This window comes from Orycteropus afer, unplaced genomic scaffold (genome assembly GCF_000298275.1).
Source record: "Orycteropus afer afer isolate SDZICR_OR568_19922 unplaced genomic scaffold, OryAfe1.0 scaffold00108, whole genome shotgun sequence".
Classification (NCBI taxonomy): Eukaryota; Metazoa; Chordata; class Mammalia; order Tubulidentata; family Orycteropodidae; genus Orycteropus; species Orycteropus afer.
In genome coordinates, this window is record NW_006921695.1 from 1,479,929 (window position 1) to 1,502,763 (window position 22,835).

Sequence of the window (22,835 nt, forward strand, 5' to 3'; positions counted from 1 at the left end):
ATGAGCAGAGCAATGGCGGAGGTTAGAGGAAGATACTGGCCGAATAACAGATGTGGGAGAAAAGAGGGGAAGAGGGTGGGTCTGTGATGAACAGGCAAATATGAGATGGCTAAAATGACTGATATGTTAAATTAAACAAAGTGTCAGTAGGCCAAAGGTCTTTCTGAAGTTAAGGATTAAATCCTTTGAGGATAAAGAACCTACTAAAAAAGTATGAGCATTCATATCCATAAGTTAGACTCACTGAAAAGTCTAATTAAAAACTTAAGATGAAAAACTTAAGGTGGAAAAAGGAAAATGAGCTCAAATTATTTAAGTAAAATGCAGGATAACCCCTGGCATACTGAACATGAACCTATTAATATTAAATATGCTTAGAGAATATCATAAACTGCCGATTTAGGTATGATTTACTTCTAAGCTTTCAATAAAGCAGGAGCTCTGGTAGCATAGTGCCTAAGGCATTTGACTGCTAACCAGAAGGATGATGGTTTAAACCCACCTGCCACTCCTCAGAAGGAAGATTGGACAATGTACTTCCATAGTGACATCACCTCGGAAACCCAAGGAGGGGTCGCTGTGAGTCGGATCCGACACAACGGCAGTGAGTTTGGTTTTTTTTGGTTTTTCAATAAAGCAAGGGTTACATGATCTACTCATAAAAATTCAGCAACCCTGAGAAACTAATTATCTTCCCAGCTGATAAAGATACCAGGCAATAAATAAGGAGGTCTTCAGTGACATCCAAACCTTTTGAGAAATAATTAAATGAAAACAGAAGATTGCACCTTATTCTTGCAAAGTATTTAACACTGAAGAGAAAAATGTAGGGAGTTTCAATCTCTGCAATACCTTAAATAGCAAAACTCTGTTTTCAATGCATAAATGGACATAAACATACTTTTAGGTCTATATAACCATTAATTGTAGCCTAGTAAAAGCAAATATAAAGTCAATATATAGTGCACAACAATCTCTGCTCTATTAAGTCATGGGTTAGCTTTATCCAACTCTAGGTTTAGACAGCTAAATAAGGGCACCACCCATTAACAACAATTTGACTTCCAATCTTTAACCTTAAAAGAAATGTTCTAGATTTAAAAAAAATAATAATAAAATGCCTGGAAGCCTTGAAATCAACCTCTTCTTCTTTCCTGTATATCCCTTCTTGATAAATTTCCCCATAGCAAGAAGAAATAATAAGTCATTCACTGATATTTCACTGAGCTGTATATTCTGCTATTTTTAGAAATACCAAGTATTTCTCAACTCTTTGCTCACACAGCTGGTTTCCTGATTTTTCCACTATTATGAAAGATGAAATTTCACATTGGAGCCTGCCCTCTTTCCTTGCCACAATCCTTTCAATGTAGTTTTGTCATATATATGGCATTTGCAAGGAGGTATGGTGATGCAATGGTTAAGCACTCAGCTGCTAATCAAAAGGTTGGCAGCTCCATAGGAGAAAGACTTGACAATATGCTTCAGTAAAGATTATTGCCTAAAACACACTATGCAGCAGCTCTATTTGGTCCTATAAGGTCACTATGAGTCAAAATTTACTCCACAGCACAAAATAACAACATGGCATTTGTGTCATGACTATGCCATTATTGCTCATATCTGGGTAATGATGGACCCTGTCTTTTATTTCACATTTTGTTATCTTTTTTAACTTCTGATTTTTCATTGTTAATGTTGTTAGCAGCCATCAAGTTAGTCACCAACTCACAGTGACCCTTATGTATTACATAGTAGAACTTTTCCTTAGGATTTTCTTGGTTATAATCTTAAAATGGAAGCAGATGGACAGTTCTTTTCTTCTGCGGAGCCTTTTGATGAGTTTGAACTGCCAAACTTTGGGTTACCAGCAGATCAGAAACCACTTGTACTACCCAGCCTCCTTATAAAGTTAGTATTTGTTCCATTATGTAATTTGCTTCATTTTCTATGCACTTATTACCACTCTATCATTCCCAAACTCTCCAACAAAACATTAAATCCACTTTGAGTAGAGGCAAGTATACCAGGTAATGTATTAGTTCTATTTTTTGTAGGAGACCTCCCTCGTGGGACACTCTCCACTCTGCTCCAATCTGAACTGGCTGCTGTCCAGACTGCTGCATAGTGGTTGTTCTGGGACTTCCCTTCATCATCAAGTTTCAAAGCAAAGCCTGAGATTCAGTGACAGGGGAAAAAAAAGACTCCTGGGATATAGCGCCAGAAAGAGCTGAAATTCATCAAGGGATGAGGAAGAGAGGGAAAGTTTAATGAAGTCACTAAGCAAGCACCATAACAAAAACAGAAGATAATAGAATATGCCCCTAGACTGTACAGCTAAGCAAATATTGAGAGTTTTCTCTGCCAAGTATTTAAATTTTTGATACTGAAATGGAGAAGCTTCTTAACTCAGGCTTTAGAGTAACTATCATCTTCATGTCATTTCTTGCATTCATGATGCTAATAATTTTGTGTGTGTTACTATAAAAAAGCATAATTAATTTTCCCCTCAATGCCTTTTAGTCTATTCTTTCATGAAGCAAACATCAAATAACCTTTTGAAATGTAATGAAATACTTGAGAAAAATATTTTTCTTAATTTAATTTCAGTATTCTTGATATAATGAACTCTTCCCTTCACAATAAATAAATAAGCAGTTAGGCTTTATTGGCCACCATTTGGAGATACTATAAAGATATGCTGTAGATAATTTATAATATTAAAACTGAAAATCTTAAGCCCATGAAAATATTTTTCATACTCCTTTTCCTAGAGAAAAATACATCATGAATGTCCTATTTTTTGCTATGGTAAGGTTATGAATTTTAAAAAACAAACAACAACAACAACAACAACAAAAAAAAACTATCATTGAGTCGATTCTATCTCATAGTGACCCCCATAGGTTTTCTAAGAGTATATATCTTTGCAGATGTAGATTGTCCCATCTTCCTCCTGCAGAACACCTGGTGAGTTTGAACCACTGACCTTCTGGTTAGCAGGCAAATGCCTTACCCACTGTGCCACCAGAGCTGTATGGATTGAATGGTTTCCCCTAAATACATAAGGTGTAAATCCCATGCCTACAGATCTAATCTCATTTGGAAATGGCCTCTCTGACATGTTATTGAGGTATGATTTAGTATTGGGTGTGCTTGAGTCAATCTATTATAAAATATAAAAGGAGTAGAGACAGGAGAAGATAGATGTCAAACCAAAAGGAGATCTCCAAGGAATCAAGAAACAAGCTGAAGAGACAAGTATGTTCCCCCAAAGCAGACAGAAACAGAAAGTGTTCTTCTAGAGCTGGTGCCCTGAATTTGGACTGTTACCCTCCTAACCGTGAGAAAATAAATTTCTGTTTGTTAATACTCATGGTATTTCTGTTATAGCATCACTAGATAACTAAGATAAGTAATAAGAGCAAGTCTAATATATTTTATATATTACTTACATAACTAATTAATCTACTAATTAAAACAGAATGACAACTGGGGTTTCATGACAAGGGCCTAAGTTAATTCTATTAATTGCAATTTTTAATGTTAGATTTAAGCCATTCACCTACTCAAGAACCATAGTTAACAGTTGTCCCCAGGCCTCTATACTTTGACTTATACTCATATGGCACAAAACATAGAGCCCTAAATCCCCAATCCTCCATCGGTTATATGTATGTTTTAGAAATGGCATAATGAGAAGTGAGTTCTAATAACAAAAGGGAAAATCTGTTTCCTTTTCTGCTGGAGGTGGGGTGAGGGCTAGTGACATACCACTTGAGGAAAGTGCACAGAACTTGCTACAGCAAAAAGAAAAATTTGGTAAAAGTCAATTTCTCTCTTGATTCCCCCATCATAATCATTTGTGATCACATTGAGAAAAAAAAAAATTCCATGACCAAAAACACCAGCCTGAGGTTAGCTTGAAACATCGTTTCTTTGTATTACATGTGTGTGATAAGAGCAAGATGGAATGTTTAATGGAAGTAATGTAATGATGACCAAGACTGAATTCTGCAGCTGTAACAAGGCAATAGCTGTTTATTGGTTAGCATTTAAAAATAATCTCAGGTTATCAGATTTGGTATGACTGATGCCAAATATAGAGAGAAGTTAAAACCTCAAAAGTTATTAAATTTGAAGGCATGTTTTTTTTGTCTTTTCTTTATAAAATAGATGGAAACAGATGAAAATGGGAAATGGGTCCTTAAGAAATTTAGGTTGCATTTGACTTTCTTACATATATATATATATATATATGTGTGTGTATATATACACACACACACACACTGTAGATGCCCTCTCTCCCTCTATGTCTATATCCATCTACCCATTCATCCATGGATGTAACCTAAAAATTGTATGTAAAAAGTTAAACACTGAATACATGTCTCATGTGCTTAGCTGATCCTTATAAAAGTAAATCACAAATTATGGAAGTAATAATTCACTTATAAAGATAATGTTAAATTACAGGTTTTTTTTTTTTTTTTTTTTTTTTTCTCTTTTTTTTTTTTTCCCTTTTCCCCCTATTTTTTTCTTTCCTCGTGACTAAATCTCCAACCCAAGAAACTGTATCCCATGAGGTTTTTGATTGTACATAAGCAGCCTCAGCAGCTAGTTGTTTTTTTTTTTTTTTTTTCATATTCCAGGATATCTTGCTGAAAGCTTGCCGAAAGCATTGGATTTCACATTTAAAAAATGGCAAAATATGAATGACCAGAACAGCAGATGATTCCTAGTTTCTGCTTACAATTTTTCATAAATTGAATTACTAGCTTTAAAAATAAAGAAAGATTTCTACTATTAAAAATTCTAACCTCAGTTGCCCAAAAGGCAGGAGTTGAGTACCCTATTTATACAAAACCAAACCAAACTCACTGCCATTCAGTCGATTTTAACTCATAGCAATCCCCACTGGGTTTCCAAGGCTATAAATCTTTACAAAAGCAGACTGCCTCATCTTTCTTCCATGGAATAGCTAGTGGGTTAGCAGCCAAATGGCTTAACCACCACACCACCAGAGCTCCTTACCCCATGTATAAAACAAAGCAAAACAAACAAACCCACTACCATTAAGTAGATTCTGACTCATAGTGGCCCCCATTGGGTTTCTAAGGCTGTAAAAATCTTTATAGAAGTAGACTGCCTCATCTTCCTTCCATGGAGTAGCCAGTGGGTTTGAACTGCCAGCCTTCTGGTTAGCAGTTAAATGCCTTAACCACTATACCACCAGAGCTCCTTTACCTGATGTATATGTGTGGAAGAAAAGGTATGCATTCAATAAACCTCAAAAAATCCATTGCCCTAGAGCTTATTATGAAACATGGTATTGATCCTATAGAGCAGACAGAACTGCCCCCAGACAGTTTCTAAGGCTGTAATCTTTATGAAATCATTCGGTCAACATCTATCTCCATAGACTCAGCTGAGCACTTAACCACTGCACCATCAGGGCTCCTTATGCATTCAATACCAAAGTAAAAATAATTATTCAGATGAAAATTTAACCTGAAAACAATAATAAGTATCTATTATAAATGAATAAGAACAGCAATGCTTTTTAAATATTATTACCCTTGTCATGACCAATTACCTCTTCTTCCTGAAAACAGTGAACCATGTTCTATACATACCCTTTAAGTTCCCACCTTCAAGATTTTGCTCACATTTTATCTAAATATCCATAGTGCATGTCCATTCTTGCCCCAGACCTTGTAATCTTGCCTCAAATACTACTTCCTGGCAACTCTTCCTTAAATTCATCAGTTAGAATTCTGATTCATACTCATTCCAAAACTATATACTCTGTAAGAAAAACCACACTTTCACATCGTTACCTCCAAGGCCTTACATATCGCCAATGATCAACACATACTTACAAAAATAATATATAAATCAGACTTTTTATTAAACAAAAGGAGCGCTGGTGGTGTAATGCCTAAGGTAATTGACTGCTAACCAGGAGGCTGGTGGTTCAAACCCACCAGCCACTCCGTGAAAGGAAGACTGGGCAATTTACTTCCGTAGAGATACTGCCTCGGAAATCCCAGGAGGGTTCGCTGTAAGTTGGACTCGACTCGACAGCAGTGAGTTTGGTTTGGTTTGTTTTTTTATTAAGCAAAACAGTGTGCAGAGCAGAACTTCTCCATAGGGTTTTCAAGGCTATGACTTTTCAGGTAACTGCCAAGCCTGTCTTCTGGGTGCCTCTGGGTGAAGCTGAACTGCCAACTTTCTGGCTAGTACTCAAGCGCTTAAACGTTTGCACCATCCAGATAATTCTTAAATATATGTACCAGAACATTTCTCACAGCATTATTTATAACAAAAGAAAGAAAACAACCTAGACAACCCAAAATAAGTAATAAATACATTATACTGTCCAGTGTAATGCTGGATTAAAAATTATGCTTTCCAAGAATATTTAAGTTAATGGATAAATTATTATAAAAATGTTAGGTTAAAAAAAAGTTCAGAAAACAGAATTATATAACTGTTAAAAATAACAAAAACAACACTATCTATATTTTTAAAAAGATAAGACTAAAAGGAAACCCATTGTTTTCATTATTATTTTTGGATAGTAGTCACATTTTCTAAACTTCATAAAATGAAGATACATTACTCTTTTAGTCGGAGGAATTTATTTTCAGTACACATTGGTAATTCTTAGCATATATTACAAATCAGACATTCATTAATTTCATAATTCACTTTTCAATGTAATTACATAGAAGCACTAGAATAACCTTGTGCCAAATAAGCTGAGCTGTGTCTGTGGGTTTTTTCCCCACCTATCACCAAAGACCTACAGAGACAAAGCCTGTGTTTTAATAAAATACTGGCAACAGAGCACACCTATAGGGCATGACAACAAATTTTCAAAAGCTGTTTTTAACGATTAGAGAAGCTCTTGTGGTGTAGTGCCTAAGGCATTTGATTGCTAATCAGAAGGTTAGCAGTTCAAATCCACCAACTACTCTGCGGAAGGAAGACCGGGCAATCTACTTCCATAAAGATTTACCTCCTTGGAAACCCAAAGGGGGTTGCTATGAGTCAGAATCGACTTGATGGCAGTCAGTTTGGTTTTGGTTTGGTTACTTAATGATACCTGAGTACACCTCCAGTGGAAAAAAAAGGCAAAATTAATGATTTATTGAGAAAATCATCCTATGTTATCATAACCCTTATTCCAGGTAAAACATAAATTGTTAAAAAGTCCTAGAAAGAAGCCTTAACAGTAAGTATAATAATTAAAATGAGAAGATGAAACCAGATTGGAGACAGAGTCAACAAAAGCCATTATACTTTTTTCTTTTCAAATCTGATTAAGACAATCAATCTTCCCAACCCATCTCCCTTCATAAACTTTAGGAAGCAAATTAAGCTGGAGTCAGTATTATGAGGGCCAATGTGGAGTTTGGGGCAGGGGGTATATTCACTGGTCTCAGCCAGTGATCTGACAGAAATAAACATTTTCACAGGTTTTTCTGCTTAACCAAACAAGGAACCTTAATGTTCCAATTCCTCTCCCACCCAGGAGTCTACAGAATAAATGAAATCTCTGCCCACGCAACAATCTAGCCTGAAACAAATGTAGTTCCATATGCAAATTTTTAAATAAGAAAATGTCAGCATGATCAAGGACCTTTCTAAATAGTGGTGATTAATGGTGTTTAAACTTGGTTAAACTGAAGATAGGAAGAATGGAGATACTCTCATTTAATTTGGCAACATGCTGTTTTAAAAAATATATATTTTTTCCTAAAGGAAGTTATCATTTCTATAAAAAGCTCATAAAGCACAACTACCACTAGATAAATTCATGATCACTCTTGACGGCACCTAACAACAACATAACAACTTATAAATCCTTTCAAGGAGCTCTGCTGGTACCATGGTTAAGGGATTTGGTTGCTAACCAAAAGGTCAATGGTTCAAACCCATTAGCCACTGAGCAGGAGAAAACTGAGGCAGCCTGCTTCTGTAAAGATTTACAACCTTAGAAACCTATGGGGTAGTTCTACTCTGTTCTGTAGGGTTGCCATAAGTTGGAACTGTCTTGTCAGTGGGTTTTGGTGAGTCCTTTTAAGACTTTGAATTTTAAAAATCATCACCACTAATAGAAGACACAAAATTTTGTGTACTGATTTTATTGTCTATCTTTATTTATCTGATGATAAAAGCAACTAATGTATAATAGAACTCAATAAGAAAAAAGCTTAAATAAAAAACAGCTATAATCCCAGTGGTTGGTTATAGATACCAGCAACTTTTTTTTTCCCCCATGCATATTTTCTTTTACATAGTTCAGACCAGACCCTGTATACTAGATTTGAAGCACGATTAACTTGAAACAGTCAAAGGTCCCAAATGGGAGATCACATAAATAGGAATTTCATGTCTTCCAATTACTTAGCATTTCCTCATTAAGAAATATCCGGTGATTCTGGTCATTCTTCAAGAGATCATTATGCAGAAAATCCTTAAAAACACAGAACATTCAAGAATTTGCATCCCTCTAATGTGAAAGAGGATGGGGCAATCTACTTCCATAGTGATACTGCCTCGGAAACCCAAGGAGGGGTTTCTATGAGTAGGGTCTGACTTGACGGCACATAACAACAACAACAGTGTGTAGCAAATTCATTACTGACATCAGATGGATCTTGGCGGCTGAAAGCAAAGAATGCCAAAAAGATGTTTACCTGTGTTTTATTGACTATGCAAAGTCATTTGACTGTGCAGATCATAACAAATTTTGGATAACATTGAAGAGAATGGGAATTCCAGAACACTTAATCATGCTCATGAAGAACCTGTACTTAGACCAAGAGGCTGTCGTTCAACCAGAACAAAGGAATACTGAATGGTTTAAAATCAGGAAGGGTGTGTGTAAGGGTTGTATCATTTCAATCCTTATGCTGAGCAAATCATTTGAGAAGTTAGACTACATGAAGAAGAATATGGCATTGGGAGTGGAAGAAGACTCACTGACAATCTGTGACATGACAAGACCTTGCTTGCTGAAAGTGAAGGTGACTTGAAGCACTTATTAATGAAGATCAGAGACTACAGTCTTCCCTATGGATTACACTTCAACATAAAGAAAACAAAAATCCTCACAACAGGACCAATAAACATCATCACAGTAGATGAAGAAAATTCTGAAGTTGTCAAAGATTTCATGTTGATTGGATACACCCATGGAAGCAGCAGTCAAGAAACCAGAAGTCATATTGCACTGGGTAAATCTACTGTGAAAGACCTCTTCAAAGTGTTAAGAAGCAAAGATGTCACTTTGAAGACTAAGGTGTACCTAACCCAAGCCATGGTATTTTCAATTGCCTCATACGCATATGAAAGCTGGACAATGAATGAATAAGGAAGATGGAAGAAGAGTTATTGCCTTTGAATTGTGAAGTTGGGGAAGAATACTGAAAACACCATGGACTGCCAAATGAACGAACAAATCTGTACTGGAAAAAGCGCAGCTGAAATGCTCTTTAGAAGTAAAAATGGCCAAATTTTGTCTTACCTACGCTGGTCAAGTTGTCAGAGAGACCAGTCCCTGGAGAAAGGTATCATGCTTGATGAATAGAGGGTCAGAGGACATAGGGAAGAACCTCAATGAAATGGACTGACACAGTGGCTACAACGATGGGCTCAAGCACATTAAGGATTGTGAGGATGGCACAGGACCAGGTAGTGTTTCATTCTGTTGTACAAAGGGTTGCTATGAATCAGAATCGATTCAACAGCACCTAACAACAAGAACTAATGTGCAGAGGCTAGGTTCATCAAGCCTAATTCCCATCACAGTGTCTGAGCAGCCACAGCATATACATCTCCCAGGACTTCGTAAGTGGGAAGATCTACATAAGGAGCCTGGTGGCACAATGATTAAGTGCTCAGCTGCCAATTAAAAGATCAAGTCCTCCTCAGGAAATAAGGCATGGCAATTTGCTCTCATGAGGATTATGGCCTTGGATACCCTAGGGGTACTTCTACTCTGTCATATAGAGTAGCTATGAGTCAGAATTGATGTGAAAACATGCCACAAAAACAACAGAGTCTATGTAGGGCAGAGATCAGTGGGGACTGGAGGAGCCACCAGTGCTGACTTGTTATCACATTAAATTATTGTGCTGGGATGACTGGGCATTTACACATCCCTTGAAGTCTACAAGCTATCACCCATCTGCCAGTTTGTCATACTGTGGTAGATTGCATGTTATTATTATCACTTTGAAGACTAAGGTGTGCCTGACCCAAGCCATGGTATTTTCAACAGCTTCATATGCATGTGAGAGCTGGACAATGAATAAAGAAGACCACAGAAGAATTGATGCATTTGAATTGTGGTATTGGTGAAGAATATTGAATGTACCATGGACTGTTAGAAGAATGAACAGATTTGTCTTGGAGGAAGTACAGTCAGGATGCTCTTTAGAAACAGGACTGGCCAGAATTTATCTCACATACTTTGGTCACGTTGTCAGAAGGGATCATGCTTGGTAAAGTGGAGGTTCAGCGAAAAAGGAGAAGACCCTCAATAAAATAGATTAACACAGTGAATACGATGATAGGTTCAAGCATAGCAAAGATTGTGAGGATGGTGCAGGACTGGGCATTGTACCATTCTGTTGTATGTAGGGTTGCTATGAGTTGGAGCCGATTCAATGGCACCTAACAACAAAAATGACATGATGCTGGAAGCTATGACACCAGCATTTCAAATACCAGCAGGATCACCCATGGGTTATCCAGTACTAGTGGAGCTTTTGGATTAAGACAGATTAGGTAGAAAGGCTAGAGATCTACTTCTGAAAATTAGCCAATGAAAACCCTGTGAATCAAAACAAAACATTGTCTGATATAGTGCTAGAAGATGGAAGTCATATTAGGTAAAGCAGAGGGTCAAAGAAAAAGAGGGGACCCTTCAAAGCGATGGATTGGCACAATCGCCAAGATAGGTTCAAACAAACCAACAGTCATGTAGATGGCCCAGGACTGGGCAATGTTTCCTTCTGTTATACACAAAATTCCAAGAGTTGTGGCTGACTCCATGGTAACTAACAGTAACAACAAAGTCTACTATAATGTTCTCCCCACCTACTCCCATTCCTGCAGTTAGGTAAAGTCTTATGTAACATTCTTAAATACTGTTCTTCTCTGTGATTCGTCTCAAGAGAATGGTTTAACATAAATTCAAATAATTACCTTGGTACAGTATCCATCAGTATCCAAATACATCTTTTTCACACTAAAGAAAATCAACATTACTGTAGATAATTCACAGAAAAGCAGCAACCTGGAAAACAAGGCACACTTGTCCTAAAATTTTAAAGAATAAAATTCAAAATTAAGGTAAGATGCTAATGACTTCAATTTCTCATTTGGCCACATCTGAATAATTTCTTGGTCATCAGTACTTACATGTTTGGAAAGTCTTAAATGAAAAAAGAAATAAATTGACATTTAAAGTAGTGACTCTTTCGCTTCTAATTACACTTTTGGATTAGGTTATTAACCTGAATTTGGCCCCATCAATCAAGTCATTTATGTTATGTCTTTGCCTTCACTGGTCAGAGAGACAGGAGCAGAAGAGTGTCAATTCCAATAGTGGATCTGATATACTCTAAAGGGTACTCATCAAATGGAAAGAAATTGAAAATTTTGCAAAGAAAATATCTCCCTTGAATGATGATGTGTTTGAATCCTGAATGAGATAATAAAATGATCATGTGATTAAGACACATCATATACACTTTGGTTCCAGAGGCATTACCAAAAGCAATGAGTGAAATGAGAAAGCTGACTTACCCTCAAGGGAAATCATCTACGCCATGGGAAGAAAGTGGCAACAGCAATCTAATACAGTTTCCCCATCTAGACAGGGAACATGTGATCCTGTAGAGCAAGTATGCCCAAGGCAAACACACAGTTTAGAGAAAATTAACCCAGAGTAGCAGTGAATTCTGCATCAGATGAAGAGGTCAGGAAGGTTGCATGCCAGACGTAACTGGCATTTTTCTCTCTTCAAGATTTGTTTTGAATTTTAATATGCTTAATGTTTAAGATAATCTTATTTTGTTTTCTATGTAGTGCTTTTCTGAGAACTATCTATTGTAAAATAATCTCTTCTGCCTGAAGGATATATTTGTACACAGAGATATTTAAGAGACAGTTAATTCTTTGTTCAAGCAGCAAGGTAATATGTTAAGAATGTTATTTAAGACTTTACCTGAACCTAAAAAATTGAGGAAAGCGTGAGAAAAGAGGGAATGACTTGGATATACATTAGGAAATCTTGTCATCGTTATCCGAGTTTTAAAGCAGTTTCATTATTGCTACCCTAAAACAGAACACATATCACACAGAGATTTATCTTGCACCATGTGTCTCATTTATCAACATAACTCCTATTGTAATTTTTTTAAGTATTATTTATTGCTTCTAAAAATTAATTTTGTAAATCAAATGGACATTTGCTCTAAGATGAATTTCTTGTTCTACTGCAAGAAACACTAGATTAAGAATCCTATCAGATTACTGTGCTGGGCTCTAGTTCTGATTCTATCATTTATAAGCTTTGTGAGTTACAGCAAGAGATCCAATCACTCTGCAAAGTGGGAATAAGAGAATCAACACTGACTGCTTGGCAGAGGAGGTATTTTGGCAGATGCCCTATACAAATATAAAGGGTTTGGTATCACTATGCATAAGAGATTAAAATATCTAGGAAGAGGAGGAGAGTCTAGGGAATGAAAGGGAGGGGAAGGGAGGCAAACAGGCAGGTAGGAAGGAAAGAAGGAAGAAAGGGGAAGGGAAAAGAGAAGGGGAAGGAGAAAAGGGAAATAGAAAAAGAAACAATGTCAAAATTAATGGGGCCATGGTATTAATGAAATTAAAATATAAATGAGTTTTACACCTATGTTTTTTATTTCCTTTTCCTAAAATACAAGGCACTGTGCCACCAGAGCTCCTTATATATTTTCACCGGGGTTATTTTATATACCTTGGACAATATTTTGATTTGAGACTTTTGGAAAATTTGCTCAAACAGAGCCCACATTTCTTAATTTTGACCTAAATTCAATAACAAAGTAGAAGATAATACACATTCTACTTGTCATGTTAGGATCTAATTTTAAGGATGCTGTAAAATGATGAATGAATTAAAAAAATAAGAAGACATGGTAAAAGATTCAGACAGACCAAGTACCTTTCAAAAATACCTAGTGATTTTCTAGCTCATTAGTTCAAGAACAGCTAGATTCGAAATGCTTATTTAATAGTAGATACTAGACTAAAACTGAGAAATATGCCAAACATGCCACGAGTGACGTCTTCTTGAATTATAAATGACATTATATGTCAGTGTATATATATTATACATTATATGTAAAAAGAGCCCAAAATCTATTCAAAAGATGAAAGAGAAATTTGCTACTTGCTGATGACAAAGCCTTGGCGGGAAAACACTTCCCATCCTTTCAGATGGAATCTCTGGATAGTGCAGTTAATGCACTCAGCTGCTAAACAAAACGTTGGCAGTTCTAGGCTACTCAGAAGTGCCTTGGACAAAGATCACCAAAAGTGTCTGGTGATCTACTTCCCCAAAAAATCAACCACTGAAAACCTTCTGAAGCACAGTTCTACTCTGACACACATAAAGTCATCGTGAGTCAGCATCTACTTGATGGTAACTAGAAATCCTTTCATATCATATATCAGAGAAAGAGTTATTTTATGGGCTTCTCTATTTCCTCCCATCACTCCACATCTTGTGAATCAGGGCTCTGCAAATGTTTGTCAGTGAAATGATACATTTTGAAGTGGTTCTCTTTCCAACGTAGTTAAAAATAAAAACGAGGACAGGTCATTAAAGTAACATTACAACCAAACAGGTGCTCCCCAGGTGTTAACTATCAAAGAACAAATTATTTAGGTGTAATTTCTATAAAGGGTGCAAAACACAGTGTATCACAATAAAAACAAAGGCTTTGACAGGTTCTTTGTGAACATAAAACCTTCTGACTTCATTTTTAGATCTTAGGACATTTTATGTATCTTTTATTCCTTCTGAAATGTTTTTTAACTTAAAGTAACTTTCAATTCATTCTTGTCATAAAGAGTAGGGATCTTTAGAGGTGGGGAGTGCAGGGAGTACAAGCAAGGATAGTAGGTGGCAAAGAGGATGAAATCGGCTTCAAGTTTAACAATATTTGCCAAAACTAGTGGCACTAGGGAGAGAAGTACAACGTTCTTGTGGGTATCAACTTCAGTCAATTCTAATATAAACCATTGTTAATAGGAGTATGACTACATTATCCAGGGATGTAGGAAGAAATAAATAAAAATATATTTAGCCATCGATTCACTTTATGAATCATGACTAAAGTTCTGAATGTCATTTTGGGAACAACAACTGAAATGTTATAAGCCACAATGAATTAGAAGACTTATTACTTGTTTTCATTGAAATTACGTTAAAAAAATGTGAAAAAATCCACAAAATGGGTGAGAATCAAAAGAACAAAATGATTAAAAAGGCCTATCTGGCCTAACTCATTTTGTTGTACTTCCTAATTTGTATTGAATCATATAGTGGTGCAGTGGTTAAACCTTCAGCTGCTAACCAAAAAGTTGGCGGTTTGAACCTACCAGTCACTCTGCAGGAGAAACATGTGGGAGTCTGCTTGTATAAGATTATAGCCTTGTAAACCCTATAAGGCAGTTCTATTCTGTCTTAGGGGAGCTCTGGTAGTACAGTACTTAAGGCATTTGACTGCTAACCAGAAGGCTGGTGGTTCAAACCCACCAGCCACTCCTTGCAAGTAAGATGGGGCAATCTATTTCAATAGTGATACTGCCTTGGAAACCCAAGGAGGGGTCACTATGAGTTGGATCTGACTCAACGTCAGTGGGACTCTGTCCTACAGAGTTACTATGACTTGGAATTGACTCGACAGCAATGGATTGCTGGGTTGTTTTTGTTTTTTGTTTTTTTTGCTTTTATTTTGTTTTGTGTGTTCTGTGCATTATATCTTGGTGTAATAGCTAAGTTAGTTTGAACCATATAGTTCCATAAGACATGCAGCCTCCATATTTTCTTGAAGTTGGTGCTATGTACCTAGTATTTAAATGCTACTTATTTTCATCTTATCAACTCTGCCCTTCTTGACCAGTAAGAAAGAAAAGGGTTAGAGGCCTTGTAAAGCATTTAGAACAAGGAAGAACAAGAAAACTCTTGAATTATCAAAATTGAATTTATCAAAAGTTTAGGTATCTGATTTTCCACACTTTACTCATAAATCACAATATCATGAGTACTTAAACTCACCAAACAAAATCTTCATTCTAATTCCCAATGCTCTCTATGTTTTAAAATTTATACCCAGTATAAATCAGTATTATATTGATTTTTGCCCAGTTTGGTAGTTAAGTTTGTGTGTCAACTTGGCTAGGCCTGGTTGAGTGGCTGAGCAGCTAGTATTCCCCATGATGAGACTAGTAATCAACTCCATGGTGGAATCTATTGTGAGCAGCTGAGTAGCTGCCTTACGGAAGTAGTCTGCTTCCTGTATATAAAGAGAAGCCTTGGGGAATGGCCTCTAGTTTATGGCATGCTTGAACTCTGCATGTAGCCATGTCATTGTTCAGCAGTCTGCCATGCTCTGCTGACCTTGGGACTTTCAATGGACTTGAATTAAGGCCTGCTGTATGGTTTGGTAACATTGGGACTGTGTCCATTTACTTGTCAACCTTGGGCTTGTCAGTCTCAGCAGCCAGCAGCTGTCTAAGAAAAGCCTCTAGCTTCAGTGGGCCAGGAGCAGGAGGCAGAGCTGAAGACCAAGGTTGAGGAGGTTTCACCCAGCCCCTAGAGCCTGGCACTTTGAACTCGGACTTATAGCCTCCAAACTGTAAGACAATAAACTCCTGTTTGTTCAAGCATCCCATTTGTGGTATATTCCTGTCAGCGTGGCACTAGGTAACCAAGCACCCAAGAAAGGTGTGCATCAGTGTTGTACCCTTTCAACATACTTATTCAATCTGTATGCTGAGCAAATAATCTGAGAATCTGGACAATATGAAGAACAACATGGCACAGAGTTTGGAAGAAGACTAATTAACAACCTGTGATATGCAAATGACACAATCTTGCTTGCTGAAAGTGAAGATTTGAAGCACATACTGATGAAGATCAAAGATTACATCCTTCAGTATGGATTGCACCTTAACATAAAGAAAACAAAAATCCTCATGACTGGACCAATAAGGAACATCATGATAAATGGATAAAGGATGAGATTTGTCAGATTTCATTTTACTTGGATCCATAATCAAAGCCCATGGTTGCAGTAGTCAGGAAATCAAATGATGTATATTGCACTGGGCAAATCTGCTATAAAAGACCTCTTTAAAGTGTTAAAGAGCAAAGATGCCACTCTCGGGACTAAGGTGCAGCTGACCCAAGCCATGGCATTTCCAATTGCCTTATATGCATACTAAAGTTGGATAGTGAATAAGGAAGACTGAAGAAGAATCAATTCTTTTGGATTATGGTGTTGGTGAAGAATACTGAATACATCATGGACTGCCAGAAGAACAAACGAAAGATATCTTCAAAGAACTACTGCCAGAATCAAGAGGGACCAGTGCCTGGAGAAGGATATCATGCTTGGTAAAGCACAGAGTCATCGAAAAAGAGGATGACTCTAGATTGATATAGTGGCTGCAGTGATGGGTTCAAACATAGCAACAATGGTGAGGGTGCTGCAGGACCAGGCACTATTCTGTTCTGCTGTACATAGAGTCTCTGTGAGTTGGAACCAACTCAATGGCACCTAGTAACAATGTTACATGATGGAGCGTTGCTGGTGGAATATTTAACGCTTCATTGCTAACCGAAAGGTTGGCACTTCAAACCTATCCAGCAACTACTCAGAGAAAGACCTGGTGATCTGCTCCCATACAGATTACAGCCTAGAAAACCCCAAGGGGAAGATGGAGTATTTCACACGGTGTCACCATGAGTCAAAATTGACTCAACAGCACCTGACAATAATAATAACAATTATAATGATAGCCAGAATCCTCAATAGTTATCCTTGTTTGCAAAGTTTGCTGTTGAGACTTATTTTTAATGATACATTTTAGACTTTACATAAAAGTCGTCAAAATGTGTATTTATATTTGTCCACAGCCTTCATATATAGATTCTTATGACCTTTTTGATAAGAGACTTGTGGAAAACATGCAGATGTTAACTATTGGATCAAAGACTTCGAATCTCTGCAGTATCTAGTTGCATAAAAATATGAACGAAAAACCAAGTCAGATGATGAAACATGGATTATATTTCCAGAGGGAAAAAATAAAATACCACATAAAACTACTCAATTTTTTTAAAAAAGTAAAATTTGACAGCAACAAAAACACACATTCAACTTTATAATCCAATTACTTTATCTAAGCAGAAAAAAAAAATCACCAACTCCAATTCCCTATCACCAACTATGAAGAACAATTGGCTGCTGCGCAAAAGAGACTTTTTTCGATTGGCAAAATGCTAGAGCTTCATATCAGGTTTGTTCTTCTACGAAATCTCTAGGGAGAAAGACACAAGACCCCAATTCCACAATTTAAAACATTTAGTATACATAAGGCTCACATAGGAAATTTGGTTAAATTAGGATTTCTAGGCCTCAATGCAAGGAGCTCCAGTGGCATAGTGCCTAAGGTATTTGAGTGCTAACCAGAAGGTTAGCAGTTCAAACCTACCAGCTACTCCACGGAAGGAAAATTGGGCAATCTACTTCCACAAAGATTTACCACCTTGGAAACCCAAATGGATGGCTATGAGTCGGAATCAACTTGATGGCAGTGAGTTTGGGTTTTTTAGCTTAGGCCTCGATGCCAGGGATTTTGGTGCAGAAGTTCTGGGATTGGCCCAGGAATTTGTAATTTTAATAAGCACTGTGAAGGCTCAGAAGTATTGCTTTTATACTGTCGGAACACAGATTTCTTCTTTAATAGTACAATACAGAGTGGAAATACACTGGAGTAAAAGTCTGTATACTTGACCTAATTAGAACATCCTCCTTTTTCTGCCCAAAGACCAGCCCAACCAACACGAGCCTCGAGGTTGGCCTGCTCACCTAAGCAACGGTAGGGAATCACAATGCGGGCATGGGTCTTGCACTGCTTGCGGCCCCTCTTGCACCAGTTCTGGATGGTCACTGGTTGGTTGGCTTCTACTACATTGGTGATCTGTAGTTCAGGATAGACCTGGGAGAGCACAGAAAAAGAGCAAATTGTTACTTGCGACAGGAGTTTCAACCTGGTGTATACAATGAATAGCTGCCAATATTATAAAGTTTTGATGTCCTCTAACAGTCAAGCCTGCCCCAATTCTGATCAAGCTAAAGAAATTCAGTGTAAAAAAAGAAAAAAAAAAAAAGATGCAAGTGACAGGCACATAATTAATCTATTAATAATATTAAGCAATGTGACTGAATGTGTTTTATTACACCCATTCAGGCTAAAAGCATTTTTTTTTTCCAGGAGTGATAAAGTAGAAATAAGGGTGGGAGGGGACCCTTAATAAACATGAGGTCATTTCTGATGTAAAATAAACTAGGGTGGGGCTGATATTCTGTAATGTCATAAATAAATATTATAATAGATATACATGCGGATATTATCTTTACATAAATTCAACTTGCCCCTATCTTACCCATTAAGGCAAGATTTTACAAACTTACATAGTGAGTTTTCTTTATAAAAACTCTTCTCCTCATTCAAATTAATTTACATAAAAATAATTTATGCAAAAGATAACCCAGTGTCATTTAGATAAACACTACTCCCATGAACCTCTTCCCTTAATAACTCCTTCACTACAGCCCTTCGCCTAGATTGTTGTTGTTGTTGTTATGTGCCATTGAGTTGGACTCGACTCATAGCAACCCCTCCTTGGGTTTCCGAGGCAGTATCACTACGGAAGTAGATTGCCCCATCTTCCTTCCGAGGAGTGGCTGGTGGGTTTGAACCGCCAGCCTCCTGGTTAGCAGTTACTATTAGTAAATTAGGAGCTCTGGTAGCATAGTGGCTAAAGCACTTGACTGCTAACCAGAAGGCTGGCGGTTCAAACCCATCAGCCACTCCTCGGAAGGAAGGTTGGGCAATCCTACTTCCGTAGTGATACTGCCTCGGAAACCCAAGGAGGGGTCGCTATGAGTCGGGGCCGACTCGACGGCACACAACAACAACAACAACAACAACAACTAGTAAATTGAGGAACTGACTAAGCACTTGGTATGAAAGTATGTGATAATTAACCTTAAACAAAAAGCATCCCCTGGAGTCTTCTTAAAACCAAACAACAATTTAGCTTAACTAGTAAAAAAAATATCTGCCTTGAACACTGTGCTCTTTTAAGAGCTATCTGTACGGGATCAAATAGAAGCAGCAACTCCAAAGATAAGACAGGAACCTAAGGGGACAGTGAGTTTATGTTAAATGGGGAGAAACAACTCAGATAAAGAAGGTGAGAATGGTTGCACAACTGAAGAAAGGAAATCAATGTCATGAAACCATACATGTAGGAATGGTGTACATCTGGCTGTGTATATCCTCAACAGCAACAACAAAATAAATACAAATTTTTTAAAATAAAATACATTTATGCAACATCAAACCATTTCTATTTATTAATAGCAATGAATGAAGATTAGAAAGAAAGATGTAACCACAAAAAATGTATTTCCAAAATGGGCTTTTCCTCACCTACATCTTGCATTTCACCATGGTAACTGTATTGCTAGATAAATGCAATGAAGAGAGAGAAGCAAAGCGAGTTGAAGATATAATATAAGCAAGGGAACAGTTACTGTAATGGGCCATGAAATTGCTAAACTGAAGAAAAGCACAGTTATGAAGGAAGTGACAGTTAAAAGTTTGTAAGATCAATGAAATATCTAAGTCCTGTTGGGTAGGAGGCCAAAGAATTTTTGGAGTGCAGGTACTAGAGAAAGTGAAGTGTCAAGAAAGGTGGTATTTGGAGAATCAGAGAGCTGAAATTAAGATTTTGGAGAAGTCAGTAATTGTATGGAGGATAATATGAACATTAGAGTGAATGGCTATTACTGGTGAAGGGACTGAGGGACTGAGATATTGGAAGGATCATAGAGGTTAACATTAAACATCACTAAGAATTATGACAGGAGCACCTGCAGTGGAAAGAGTGACAGAGAGCCAGGTGCTTCAAAATCTTCAAGGATTGAGTGGGAATGCCAAGGAGGTGGAAAGGAGTCTCCAATAGGTAGAGGATTGGTGATCTAGTTTAAGGGTATGTACTTCACCCCTGGAAGCAATGGTAGTTCCATGGCATAATTTTCACCTTCAATGTGGGACTCCTGCAGCACCTATCTCTCAGTGGAGGACTGCACATTACTATCATGCTAAACAGGTTTCAGCAGAGCTTCCAGACTAAGATGGACTAGGAAGAAAGGCCTGGCAATCGACTTCAGAAAATCACCCATTGCAAACCCTATGGATCACATAGGGATCACAGAAGTCTGATCCACAGCCAATCACAGTGATGGCTCAGGACCAGACAGCACAGAGGACATCCCCACCTCTAGGCACAAGGCTATGAGAACTGTGCAAAAAGAATCTCTGCTTGGGAAGACTGTAGAGGAAGCAGTACCCTTGGGAAGAGTCATGTTTTAGAGCAAGAAAGTAAGTCCAGAGTGTGGGTTATAAATACAGGGATTTTTCTTATAAATATTAACAGCAGCCCAGCATGATGCTGTCTTTATGTAATATGTTCATATTTTGTTCACTATGAATTTTTTACATTAACTTTGAATTTTTAATACTGTATTTATCTTGATTCCTGACTCCTTCATTCTCCTCACCCTAATCCTGGCCCTAAAATCAGACACCAATCACAGTGCAGTGGGATAAGTGCAGTGGAGGTGTATATGCTATGAGAACACAAAACCAGAAGTTGCTGTTGAGGAGATTCTGACTGCTTCTTCATTAAATGGATCATCAAGCCTTTTTCCCAAGGGGTAGACTTGCATCTCCAACTTTTACCCAGGGACTCCAATGAGAACACAAAATGGGGTATGTAAATCAGAATCATGGTGTGGGTGTTAAGAAAGTCATTCTTCAAAATACTGCCTATGTCTCTGGTTAACTCAAATGGTTAGGTTAAATGCTGAACTACTAGCTGAAAAGTTGGTATTTCAAATCCATCCAGAAGTGCCTTGGAAGATTGATCACAGCCTTCGAAACCCCCCTGAGCACAGTTCTACTCTGAACAAGTGGGGCTGCCATGAGTCAGAAGGGACACAGTAGAAACTAACAACCACCTAGCTCCAAACGGATATAGTTACCTTCCTTTCATTTTATTTTGTTCTTAAGGATCTTTAACACCTCAGTGCTTGGATTTCAAGTCAGAGAAAATGCTGTCCTTGCAAATTCCACTAAAAAATTTAATAGCCCCCTGGTTTATATATATATACATATAATGAAAGGTGAAGTGGTCCTCTGTACAGAAATGTAATTCTCCCACCACCTGTACTTGTTTATTATGTCACAAAAGTACAGCACTCATGAGTCATAAAACTCTATGACACCAGAGTCTGTCCTGAGGGACACGACTTTATGTGCAGTAAAGTGTGAGTTACTACTACTAGATTTCTCTAAAGGGGTTCTAACTGCCATTTCACAGAAACATTACCCTGCTGAGAATTTTCTCACCTTTCACAGCTTTCTATAAACCCAGTTGCAGGTGCAATGACAATCGTATTTCCTTCGCCTTCAATTCCAAGCCCAGACAATCATTAGCACAGATTGTACAAACGGGTACAAATTGATTAGAAGGAAAGGATCACATTTTTACATTGCATACCATCTCAAAATTCTTAGGATTAAGCTGGTGGAATTGACTAATTAAAATTAGGGCTTTTCTCCAAAGATGCCTAGAGCTCAATGATGAACAAAAAACACAGTTTACTTCCAGTTCCCTCCATGAAATCTAGGGCACATGTATCACTTCCTGTGCTTGAACTTCTCTCTCTATAATGCTGACAACGACAACTGTTATTATGCAGATCGATGTGCAGATTACATGATTTGAACCACACAAATCCACCCCCTAATTTAATTTGTCTGTGGCCCTAACTATTAAAGCACTAACTATGACCTGATTAAGCTACTTTTATTCAAAGATAAAGAGTTATTAATTTAAATTTGCCACAGATAATGAACGATTGATGTTCTAAAATCAGGAAGCTTATTTAAAGGAGAAAGATCAACAATCAAAGTAACAATTTCTTTGGAAGCATCTACTTAGATTAGGTGATTATAATAGGTATGAGCAAACTTCAACTCAAAAAGCTACAAGCAAAACAAAAACACAACAGAAAAAAATTATTAAAGTTTCTGACAAAAATTCTAAATACTACCTATATATAAACCTATATGTTAACCTATTAAATAGAATCCCTAGGTGGTGCAAATGGTTAACTCACTCAGTTGCGAACCAAAGGTTGGCGGTTTAAATCCATCCAGAGGCACTCAAAAGAAATGCTTGATAATCTACTTCCCAAAAAATCAGCCACTGAAAATCATATGGAGCACAGTACCACCCTGACATATGGGAGGTCACTAAGAGTTGACTCAATGGCAACTCATTTACTGGCCCACATATTAAATAGCTCCAGAGCTCTGGTAGCATAGTGGCTAAGACACTTGCCTGCTAACCAGACGGCTGGCGGTTCAAACCCACCAGCCACTCCTCGGAAGGAAGGTTG

General features: G+C 37.4%; 1 protein-coding gene across 1 annotated transcript in view; it reads right to left on the reverse strand.

The window, feature by feature from the left end:
* Positions 1-22,835, reverse strand: part of LOC103199254 (amyloid beta precursor protein) — a 347,436-nt gene that overhangs the window by 290,896 nt on the left and 33,705 nt on the right. Inside the window, exon 2 of the mRNA XM_007943494.2 lies at positions 18,168-18,297. Within this exon, the coding sequence (XP_007941685.2) occupies positions 18,168-18,297 (130 nt within the window). The remainder of the gene's footprint in view (positions 1-18,167; positions 18,298-22,835) is intronic.